The following is a 12,743-nucleotide window of genomic DNA, read 5'->3' on the forward strand; positions in this document are numbered from 1 at the left end:
TCAGGGTGTATGAACGAAATGTAGATACCGGGTGCAGGCCGGACAGAGGACACGAAACCGTCCTTGAGTCCAATTAAACCGACGGCGGATCGTTTGATAGATTGCAAACAATTCTGTGCCATGTTTCGAACAGGCGCGGCGAGGCGAGATGGACAAGGGGGTAATGTTTTTGTTCCGTTCTCCCCATTGAAGCGAAAAATTCTGGAACATCCGAGTGCGTTACAGCTACCGAAATATGTGCGATACGTTTGCCATTGAAAAGTCTGCTTGCCAAAATGGGGGACGTTGGAAATGTGTTTTAAATATCAGACTTGTTTGAAATATATAGTGTACATGTATGTTATAATCTATATTACAAATCTATAATTATATTTTTCATATGTTTTTCCACATCGAACAACCCTTTTTTACGGTTGCATTATCGGTTACAAGGTTCCCTGTGCGTGACACAGTTTTAATTGGCCAGATTGAAATTTTTCTGGCAGACGGAGAGTTGAAATTCGCCGGAAAATATTTTCACTTTGCAGGCTATCGAGCGGGTCGTCGGTGGTTTAATTTGGCTCAAGGGCACTTTTGACACCCTTATTCGGCTGCACCCTTTGCCTTTGGAATATAGATTTTCTGTTATACCGGCCGAGCCACGAGAAACAGAACACCTAAATATTTCCGTTTGGTTTAACGTTGGAGGACAATGTCAAGGGCCACCGGAAAGGTCAACCGCTGCTTGTCACTTGACAAAATATGGGCATGGAAACACACCCGGAGTGACACGAAGCGTGTTCGTACATAGAGTGGTTAGTACAGTAGATACTTTGTAGGTGATCGTGCAAATAAAAACAAAACGATCTCGTTTTCTTAGTTATTAATAATTAAAAATCCATCAATTTTTATTCATTTGAAAACGACACTGCAAGCATATTGGATAATAAGATCACTCTCTGAAATGTCTACACTCATATCGAACACTGTAAATTCAAGGTATTGTTTCTTCATTGTGTTATTAGAAATATTAGAGTTAGGCTTGAACTCGTTCTAACGTCGGTTGCATTACTATGAAATCAAGAATATGCGACAACATTACAAATAACTTTGACAATTTTCGGATGAAGTTGAAGATAATGTTGACGAAGAATCTATAATTTGTTTCTTTGGTTTTTATTCATTTCTTCGATCTACTTCGATCAAACTAGTAGAGATCAAAATTTGGATCAGAATTATTTATTTTTTTCTCGTTGAGAAGAGAACTTTGAATATTTCCAATTTTTTTACGGAATTTCATTTAAATAATGTAATTGCCATATAATTTATTTTAAAAAGAGATCCCATGGTTTCAGAATCTGATTAAATGTAGTCCGTCCTTTGTATAAGACATTAAAGAGGGTAATAATTAATAATTACTGTTCATTACTACTGAGTGTAATAATTACTAATTATAATTAATCATTACTGTCAGTGCGATGTTTCAGATATATGCACGTTTTCAACGATGCAGTTAACATTTTGGTTTGTGTTGTGTGAAATGCGAAATTGCGATCGTCATAGATATGTGACATTGTAGTCCTTAAACTGGGTTTAGTTCAATAATTATCAATAGTTTATTCCGATAATTTTTGTAATATACAACTATCTACTAAATTGAACATGAATTTTCAATTAACATTAATATGAAAGGACTACTTGCTGCAATTTCGAATAAAGATTATCAACAGCGTTATGCATTTCATGTGTTAAACGAAACTGATATTCTTACTTCCCCTCTTTGGCTTCCAAACCAATTTTTCAAAAGAACATAAAAAGTTAACAACTCTAGAGTCAGTTCTACGAAAATATCCACAAATAATTAGAACCCTAAAGTTATGTGACATAACACATCCAGAAAAATAAAAAGATATGCTGATGTTTACAGAATGATGGATGTTTTACTTTCATTCAGACGTTGTATAAGATCCTGTTTGCGGGCACGCACACACGCACATCACTTCTACAAATTGAAAACCGTAAATAGCCAAGAAGTACGGCAACGTTGGAGTTGGGTAAAGTATATCCCACAGATAAAGAGCGATAGTTCGTCAAGTATACGTGCGGGACAATTCGGTCATGCCAATATAGTAGTTCCTTAAACACAATATAAACCGTTCGTTTACCCACCTCCGGATGACATTCCTGACTAAATCCACGTTTAAAGTTTCGACCATAGAGAAGTATTCTAGTTGATAGGCGCAAGCTCATGCTGATCAGTCTGATATGCGAACGAATGGAATGGAACAATGAAATGTAACAGAACAGTTAAGTATGCTATGAACAATCGTCGATTATATCCGTGCAAGGAACATTCACTACGATGAGAGAAACAATGGAGAAAAAGAAAGTACTGTGCAGAGGTGACAAGTTGGCTAGCTAGAGGATTGCAGGTCTCGTTGGCCTCTCCTAGCGCCCACCACTTTTCAAAGTGAGTAATTGTTACTTTTTCGTGATTTAGTATAATGTAAAATGATACTGAAAGATATTGTGTATATACATATATGTATGTGTTTACTGTTTTGTCACAGTTAGGGGATAACATACGCATGTCCCAGGAATTTTACACAGTGAGTCATTTCTGCCCCAATAGAGTATTGCAGTAAAGTCACACTTTTCCTTGATTATAGTACAATAGAAGTATATACATTTCATGGGTTGTGGCAAAATTGAACTCGAAAATATACAGCAGCACCTAGATTCTCTACTATCTGACTTATTCATTATCCGAATATGGTCCGCATGTAAACAGTTCAGAAGATGATGCAATTTATAGGATGATGAAATTTATTCTATTCTACAAATCAGTAAAATTTTGAGATACGAAATTGCAATTTATAATAGAGTGATTAGTTTCGATAATCAAGGGTCTACTATAATTTTCAAAGGGACATAAATATGTACACCCAGTCATAGTCGAAGTAAACCTGCAGGAGGAGAAAGTCGCTGAACTTATGAAACTTTAAGGATCATCGACCAGTCGTCGGAAAGGTCCATTTTTCCATGACCAAGGGACAATCTGCTCCCTGTTCTCACCGTAGCCAAGTCATCCGTAAATCAGATGCTCGACTCGAGAAAAATGTGAAACAATATCTGTCATTGTTCCGTAGTTTAGCCAGCCAACTTGTTCACCCGAGCAGGTGATGCAAGACACAGCGCTAGGAGGGATGTAGTCTGGCGTATGTGCGGGTTCGTTGAATAAGGACAACCCCTTATCGAATTTACCTGTCCTGTCCTGCCGCCTGGTCGCTTCGACGCCGTTTCTAACGTCCTCGACGTCAATTCTCGTCGGTGCAACGCAACCGTTAGCCGTTTTCGTGGTGGCAGCGTTTCCGCGCGACGAGATCTCGTTCTCACGCCGGCCGAGCATGCTTACCTGCTCGTTGGACCTACGCAGGACCGTCTTACAGGCGTTAGGTTCGTGCAGACCATTAATCACCGTCGTAATGATCGTTCCCGAATCGGCGGCCGGATACACGTACAATGTGTCGCTCTTACTAGCCGACAGCCTCGCCGCCGGCACCTTCGAGCTCTTAATTATCAGAGCGGTCGATCTGACCACCTTCGGACTCTTTTCGAGAGCGTTCATACGCTCCCGGACGACGTTATCGATGTCACGGCCGACTAACTCCTCAGAGCCTATCACTATCTTTTGACTGTACAACGGTTGCGGTCGGTTCAGCGTGCTCTTGGGAAATTTCAGTCTAACTTTCGCACGGTTTGTGGTGGTGTTGGAGGTGGTGGTAGTGGTGGTGGTGGCGGTGGTGTTGTGGGTGGCACTCGCATGCGTATCATTTTCGTCTACGGCTAAACAAACAGAAAGAAAAGGAAAAGACAAATCAACGATCTAAGAAGCCAAAGAAGCGGCGAGATTCTGTACAGTTTTCGTCCCATCGTTACTACCTCCCTCCCTCCCTGTCTCTTTCTCTCTATTTTTTCGGTCTTTCTCACTCTCACTCTCTCTTCATCTTTCGTTTAGTCCTTTCGCAATGCTTCGACTCGGAGCGAATCGTTGTCCGGCGGAAAATACTGGTCGAGTTTAATCGGGTTATCGGTATTCGGTTATAGTAGTGGATCCCATAGTGCGCTCAAGACGGAGACTTCGATGATCGAGTATCAGGTTCTCAAGAAGTACAGTAACCTCTCCGTTGTTGATCGGATTTGATCGTTCGATTCGATATGATCGTTGCTAGGAGAAATTAAGAGATAAAGAAAGAAAGGTATTCCTGTGTTTCTTTGTTTTTCAAAGCTGGTCTTCGTTTCTTCCAATCGGAGGCTGCTGGATACATCGTCGAGAAAATATCCCCGCCCTATAACGATTGGACACACACGATTTGTGGTCCCTCCATTGGTTCGCAATTTTATGTAAACGTGTTTCACTTATTTTCTCTTGTGTGTAAACTGCAAAAAGGTCAGATTATGTTTTTACCGATAGGGATATAACCCGAAAATTCGCATTTGCTTCTACTTCGTACATTCTCTCTTTATTAATAAATATATTTTGCTATCATAATCAAGTTTAAAATACATTATAGAATTTAAGATCGTCTAGCCACCTTTCACACGAGTATGTGAAATTTGAAACAGTAGGAAGCTTTAAAAAACTAAAAAATGTAAATATACTAGCTATTTTCAACGAAAAGATCAACATTAATCTTACAAAAGTACGTCAAAAGTTGATACATAATTTTAATATATCTAGCCATGGCGTCCATGAAAACAATTCATTTGTCCAATTACTATGAACGGTTTCCTAGAACAGCTACAAACTTTTCAGTCTAACATTTCTCTCACATTGCCAGCAAGAACAAACACGCATTATCCGCTAGGAGACGTTTCCATCCCCGAGGAAATAAAAAGTAGCGTGGCAAGTTGTTTGATCATTCTATTGAAGCTCTCTACTCGAGAAGTTTGAGAAAGATTGGAATTTCCGCGTTGCCCAAGTTTGCTAGAAGCTCGATCCTAACTGTGTAAGTTTGGAAAGAAGGTGAGAGACCGACTGGACCTAATGGCTACTTCAGAAAGATTTCATTGAAACGCTGAAGTCAGTCTTCATAAGCGCGAGATGAAAAATGGGGGACACGATGCAATTAAATAACTACAAATACAGATTGGGCTTACGTAATCTCGACGTAATCTTATTAAGTGGGTCGGGCTTGAGCAAAGTTCTTCTAATACTCGGTAGACCTATACCATGAATTAGTTACATAATGTGGCAGGGATGGCGATGTAATTACAGTATAAGGAGACCGGCAACCTTCGATATAGTACTCGATGCACCGTGAAATATTTACAAGGGTGATAAGGTAGTTGGCGCGAAAGAAACTACATTTTCGAGCACTATGTCTAATCTAAGTATCTTCCTGGTCTAGGTTCATAATCCTCATACAAGCTGAACGATAATTCAAGCGAACTAGAACCAACGAGATGCAAGCGACATTTTCGAAGAAATCTAGTTGGAATTTTGAGGAAGTTCTGTACACTATGAAAATTATGTTACATTTAATGCTTGACATATTATGAAAATCATTTATACAAACTTCTAATGATTTTAAACTTTTAGTTCATGGAATATACGAAAAATATCATTTTACTTGCATCTACGTGGCGCTAACTTAGAATTGTGCAAACATCGTTTGAAACAGTCTCGAAAATTAATGGTACTTCTGGAGAGTCGCGAAAATGGCGCACTATGAAAACCATTACATGACTGCGGATTTTAAAGGGATTCGGAGATTTCAGAATGTTCCTATTCTTCTTCTCAATTTATTAGAATTGTTAGCAAGTGAAATACATTTCTATTTAATTTACATTTAGTATAATTTACTTAGGAAGTGTTTATTTTGCAGAAAGATCCGCAGTCTAACTATTACTGTTCTTTATTATACAAATTCGGATTCGTTAAATTTAATGGTACAAAGAAAGGTAAGTTAGAGATATAATTTAGAAAGTACGATGGTCTAAGAGGAAGGAATAAAAAAAACATTGTGCGGCAAGCGCCATCATGGTGCGGAATATTTCAACCGTGAAAATGATCACGCAGCTTGGTTAGCCGCTAATTCGACTTTTTATTTAGTTTCTCGTGACTATTCCTACTTTGTCTAACACGTAACAAAGGTGAAAACAACGAACAGCTCTATACTACTCTAAAATTTCAATAGCCACTCTCCCAGCCATCCTGAGGAAAGGTTATAAGAGTGGTTTCTAAACTTTGTATACTTATTACTGTTTTGAGTATTTGGTGATGTTTTCAGTTTTTCACAAAAGATTACTTTTGTTCATTTCTGCCCAAAATTTGTGGAGCAAATGTTAATTGGTCCTTTTGTAGGGCATCCACAAATATTAACAATTCAATAGAAACCTCGAATAAGGGTCTCTGTTATATTTAAAATACACACAACATAGACCCGTATTCCAGGTTTCCATACAATTATTTTCTATAATTATACACGTTAAGGTCATCAAATTGTCCATTATTAAAAAGAAGAGAAATGTTTGTGTTTGGTTCAGTCTTTTTGAAAAATGCACGATAAAAATCATATTACAAGAATATTTGTCACCTTTATTATTCAGGTATTTTGGAATTGTAGTATTTCAATGACTATCAAAATGGTCTAGCAAAATTCTATTCTGCATTGATTTTCAACTTTTCATATCCTTATACATGCGTGTATAAGTGCAACGTATCGTGACGCATGGTTTTCCACCAAATCAAAATAAAAAGTACATGCGAATATATAGATATGTATCAGGTACATGCAGATGATTGAACTTTGACTGTACAAAGTTATTAAATGTGTTTAATTGAAGTAGAAAGTTTTAAGATATGTATGTATAATACACTGAAAAATTCAAAACTGTGTATATGATCTTATAATTTATAACGAATAAGGAATTAGTTTATCCTATTTCGAAGACTTATTTTGTTCTCATTCGATTCGTTTTCCAGATAATGTATATGTTATATAACATATATTTTCTTGTAAATAGATACAGTAGTGTTCCGATGATGCACCTGGTTTGTCATTCAGAAAAATCTGTTTTTTTCATTGTCGTGTATATGAAACTTGAGGCAAGAAACACACAGAATAAAATTAAGCAGCGTAATGTTTTGTACTTACAGACGAAGTTGCTTTGTTGTATTCCATCTAGCAAACGTTAGCAACGAAAACGTTCACAGGGACAGGTAAAATACTATTCGAAAATAGTAAGTAATCGAACCCACCTCTGATTGTGCATTGTTAAAACGAATGGTATGGGTTAGATGAGAAATTTCCGATGTTCAATATCTAACGTAATACGACTTTTGTCGTTGGGAGAATAGGTGGGGGTTTAATACATTGGATTAGCTATCGCGATAGGTGCATGCATTTCGGGGCGTGCAGGCATTTTCGGCTGAAATTTGCTACGGCAATCTATGTTCTTATGTAAAACAGAGAAGAAGGTCTTAAATGTTCGTGAGAGAACATTTCAAATGCATTGCGAGTCTTGGAACACTTCTGTTTACAAAAAATCCTAGGAAATCAGAGCACTTTAATTAACACAATTGAAAACGAAAAATCAAAATTTAATACAGTGCCTACTAAACTGATAATAATAATAATAACTGAAATTTATGATCTTTATTTTGAATAAAAAACCGCAGTCCAACAATTGTCTCTTAATCTTTTAAGATTCTAATTTTGGTTTACACACACAAGTATGTTAAGACCAAAGTTGCTCACAAAAAGAAGAGTTTTATTTCTTCGATTAAAGTCACCGCTTGCAATAATTACAATTTCGATCGATAGGATCAACTGAAAAATTTCCTAATTTTGCTATACCAATCGGAACACTACTGCAAAATACGCACAGCAAGTGCGATTCTTCTCTCCAGAAAGAATACATTGCGAGGAACTTGTTTTAAATTATGCGTTTTAGTTACTTACGTTCTTATCGTACGATAGCAGATTAACGTAACGATTATAATACACGAAATAAGTATCATCAAAAGCCATGCGTCTCGAGTCGTAAGAAAGGGATAAAAAGTAAGTGAAACGAAATCAAGACGATTATACGATCAAGAAACTAACCATTGTTTCTCCTGGCATGAATCTCTTGGTCCTCCGAAACAGTTTCCAGAAGTGGCAGAGTGTTGTCTGGACAGTAAGGCGTGCTAAACGGAATTCCCGAACTGCCCTCTGCCATTCCGGCACCATCTAATCCTGCGCTATGGCAGCTTCGCGGCAGACTGGAGTATCCTGAAATCCGAACATGCATAATCTCACCTTTGTCTTCAATTTACATATTCAGAAGAATCGCATTAACATCAACAGCATAAAACCTGCACATTATCGTCAATAATCATACGTACACATATTCGCAAAATATCTTGTGGATTTTGTGTATTTATAGTAGAGATATGCTAAATGAAATAAGAAACTGTAAAAATATCATAAGAAATTACGAGAATAATTCAAACAAGAGACACACTTTTCATTTTTCTTTCTCAAAGTTGATTTAAAAGTAGAGACACTCTAAATGTGAAATACCAAACCGAAAATTTCAGGAATACCAAAATGAATTCAAGGAAATCTCTTCAATTTATCGAAATGATTCAAACAAAAGACGCACCTTTAATTTCTCTTCCTCAGAATTGATTTAAAAGTAGTTTTAAGATTCGCAGTTTACTTAAAAGTATTATGTAACTACACTGTCTATTGCGTGTTATCTTAACGTGTATCGTAACTATGATTTTTCCGCAAACTTTCAGCCGTTGATTAAATAGCGGCGGTGTCTCTCTCTCTCTCGGCAGCGTGATAAAAAGATTTGAGATTAGTTTGATAACAGTTGGAGAAACGTGAGAAAACAAGGAAAGACAGCCTTGTTCCTCCGAACTAGGAATATCATCTGTTTCTTTTGGATTGAGAAGTGTCGAGACATTTTTATTGAAAGGATAAGATTCGCTCGTGTTTGCTAGCTGAAAGATGCATTGGCATGTACTGACTTATTTCGACGAGGTCTTGACTAGGAGTGCTCGGCGTGGCTGGTACGCTGCTGGCTTTTCTTCTGACACACGAAGTTTGGCATCGGTCCGTAGGTGAATCTTCATCCTTCCGACGAGGGCTCATCTCCTCTAGCACTTCCTTCTCCGTTCGCCCCGTGTATTTAAACTTCGTGCCCCAGGAGAATATGGATCCTCCGCTGACGACCGGCGCGTCCGACGCACTGGATAATCTAAGAATAAAGAGAGAGAAATCGGTGCAGATCATTTATTTGCCGCGTGGCTCCACTGAAATATCAAATGTGCAATTGTGCTACACGTTTCCGTAAGAACAGTATCAATCTAACATGTTTCGTTTCGCGGCGGTGCACGGTGGCCTGGAAACCGACCCTTTGTGATTGCGACTCGATTCTTCGACTTCAATAACTCCAAAATGGATTTTCTCTGCGGATTTCAAAGAGAACGGGCGAAACAGTACGAACACAAGAAAAATCTCACGTACTATGTTTATCTTGTTAAAATTGCACAGAGGAGAAATAAGAAATACCTGTGAAACGAATTGGCAGTATCTTTTATTTTGGATATTTGTGAATACTGAATAGTGATTCTGTTAAGGCCAACTTAAGTGTAAAAATTTTATATATCAAAATTTCAATACATGTACATAGATCTTTGGTAAATATAATTAATTATTTATTTATAGTAACTAATTATCTTGAGTTAACTAACTTGAATTAACTATCTTGAAATAACTAGTCTGAATTAACTAAGTTGAATTAATTAGTTTGAACTAACAAATTTGAATCAACTAATTTAAATTAACTATTTTTAATTAACTACTTTTTTATAAGACTCGTTATGAGTAACCTTGAAGAACAAGTTGCAGAAAGGTCTAATTAACTCTTGAGGTTTCATCACAAAAGGTTGCTCCCCAGAACACGGTGCAATGTATTATATTAGGCTAAAATCACGCGAGCATTGAGGCATAGATGAAAAATATGGCGAACGTTAGTTTTATTGTCGCATGAACTGTGCTTTTATTATTGTGATAATCGAAATAGTGGTGTACAGTCATTATATCTCGATGAACACCTACAATGTACGCTAGCGTTCACAGGTTCATAGTTATCTTGTAAGAATTAATATTCACTTAATCATTTCTCATTGAAGTATCACATTTTTAGTAATTGTTGCATATGTACGTACGTGTAATTAGAGAAGTTCGTTTTGTATAGCTAATAAAAAGTGCTATGAACTTTTGAGTAACAGTGTTTACGTTTATTGAAATACATAATTATCGTTTTGGACTCGCTCTTTTATTAATTAACACTCGCTCAATATTTTTATTAATTAACAATCTTTTGATCTAAATTTGAAAAAGAATGTTCAATTAACTCTTGAAATTATGGAGATCGCATTTTCTGCAATTAACGTGTCACATGTTTTTGCCGACTGAAAAGTGCACGAAATTAGGAAGATCACGGAAAAGATGCAAAAAAGGAAAACAAATTTTTCGATGAAGCTCCGTTATCTGCGTACATTGCTAAATTATTATTTTTACGTGTTTATTTCGTGAAATATATTTTGATTTCGATGAGAAGAGAAGTATCATATTTTTTCAGAAATAAATGAACACATTGCATTTTACACCTGTGTAATTCAATACCTTCCGTAAAACGTATACGTGTTTGCGTATAACTCCAACTTTTCACCTCTGTAGTAAAATGTTTTGTCATATGCGTTTAATTCCGTATTTTATTTTACGTATTTTCATGTTTTCGTACATGAGCGTGGTATCCTGCTAAATTGATAACTGGAAAACGTTGAAATCGCAAAATACTTGTTATCTAGATTTATAGTGTGTCTGAATTGTACTCATCCTGTAACCCAATACGGTTTCCTGTAATTGGTGTTGCAAACAAAGTGGCACTTTAACGTTTAAAAACAAATTGAGAATGCAAAATGAAAATTGCAACCATGTTACCGGAACGATTGAATTGAAGAAAATTGTTTCGATACTGCTTAATACGTTCATTTATTTACTACTAATTATTTCAACTTTACGTGTATAAATATTAATTACAATACGACTGTACCATAACTCCTTTGCCACAATTTTATAAAAAGATGTAGCAAAATCGATGGAAATTACTTGAACGTCGCAAGTAGAAGCGGCGTGCCATAGTCAGACATACTAGTCAGCCATATTACGATACAAACCCGGTGAGTCCGTGAATCCTCTAATTAATCCCTTTACTTTACATGGGAGTTCCAAATAATTTTAATTTACATTTTCAATTTGTTTTTGTCGACTGTCTACTACAATTTATTCCAAAGCATTCAATGCTATAAAGAGTTATGTAATTTCACTAACTTCGTCGTTCACAACTCCTAATAAAAGCACACGTTTTCATTTATGAAAGAAATAGCATTGCATTATCGTATAATAATTATGAAACAAAATGCAATATACCTCTCGTCAATTGAACACTGTTATTCAAACGTTACATTAATCAATACGTGAATAACGCACCTCTTCATATCAGCATTCATTAACTTTTTAATTGAATTGTACGTAAGAATATTATTTCGTATTTTCATAACAAAAAGATCTTGTGCATTTTTCCAATGTAAAACAGAAAAATTACTTCTTCACTAACAATTAATGTTCAGAAAAATTATCCGACTTTTAAAAAGTGGTTTCAAAATTTTCATAAATATCAACAATGTAGTTAAACATATCTGTATCCTGTTTTCTCAAAATCCATGAGAATTGGTACCAAAAAAGTGTGCTATTATACAGAAGAAGTCATTGCGTCTATGATTCCCGATTAATCTTCGGAAAGCGGACGTTTTCAAGAACTTCGTCATTAAATTTTTATTTACTCATGTTTTCGGATAAGTACTAGTTTTTAGACAAAAATCTGAGTAAATTGTCTGATCGAAAGTTCTCAGATTCTTTTTAAATCTATTTTTCCTGAAAGACCCTAACTTTGCCGGAAGATTAGAAGTTAGGTGAAGCCTTCGCCGGGTCCGAACGGACCCGTGCGCCGCCGCCGTCCGTAGTTCAATTCGGAAGCAGAATAGTCTACAGTGCTAAGTATCAGAGGATGATTAAAATTGCTTCGAAGAAGTGGTGAGACAATTGAGGGATTAGACAGTATTAAGACACAGTGTTACGGCCATGATTGAAAAGCATACAGAACTAGATGGTATTACGCGCTACTGCCGGTTACCATAATTTGGTCCGGGAAATAACTAAACGCAGCGAGAAAAGGGTGCTTGAAGCTGCGACCGTCCGTGCGAAGACATTGAAAGCGATTCAGCTGAATAAAAGAATACATACGTGAAAAATAACATTTGCTCGATGGCGCATCTCCATATGTGGCGACAGTTAGACCCCGTGGGACACTTAAACCCAACAGTGTGCTTTTTCTGAAAATTGCGGGGAAAACGTTGCACTAAAAACCTCTACACTAGATATCGTACGCTGGAGTCAATGAACTACGACTACATGTAACTGTGTCAACACATTAAATCGTCTCCGAATAATCACTAGCTCGCCGATCGGACACTAATCGCTCCGTTCGAACGAATCTCTTTAAATGAATCGCTTGAAGCCGACATTGAAACAACACTTCGGGAGCTGTAGGAGTTGTTTAGTTAACGAAAAACTCGTTATCTATGTTGTCGGTAATTTGATCGGGTTGTTGCATGTAAAGCGATCTTTAATCAAACCGCC

General features: G+C 36.8%; 1 protein-coding gene across 11 annotated transcripts in view; it reads right to left on the reverse strand.

Moving 5' to 3' along the window:
• Frmd5 (FERM domain containing) overlaps window positions 1–12,743 on the reverse strand; it is a 48,985-nt gene that overhangs the window by 13,021 nt on the left and 23,221 nt on the right. For 10 of the 11 annotated variants that reach the window (XR_013032943.1, XR_004492601.2, XR_013032941.1 and 7 more), the window contains 4 exons: window positions 12,348–12,436; window positions 9,005–9,234; window positions 8,091–8,258; window positions 3,244–3,825 (listed from right to left, as the gene is read on the reverse strand). Coding sequence is in view for 4 of the 11 variants with exons in the window: in XM_033486231.2 (XP_033342122.1) it covers window positions 3,244–3,825; window positions 8,091–8,258; window positions 9,005–9,234; window positions 12,348–12,436 (1,069 nt within the window). In the remaining 7 variants the exon portion in view is untranslated. The remainder of the gene's footprint in view (window positions 1–3,243; window positions 3,826–8,090; window positions 8,259–9,004; window positions 9,235–12,347; window positions 12,437–12,743) is intronic. The other variant, XM_033486233.2, reaches the window with a different exon arrangement.

Source organism: Megalopta genalis, chromosome 3, assembly GCF_051020955.1.
Source record: "Megalopta genalis isolate 19385.01 chromosome 3, iyMegGena1_principal, whole genome shotgun sequence".
In the NCBI taxonomy this organism is placed as follows: Eukaryota; Metazoa; Arthropoda; class Insecta; order Hymenoptera; family Halictidae; genus Megalopta; species Megalopta genalis.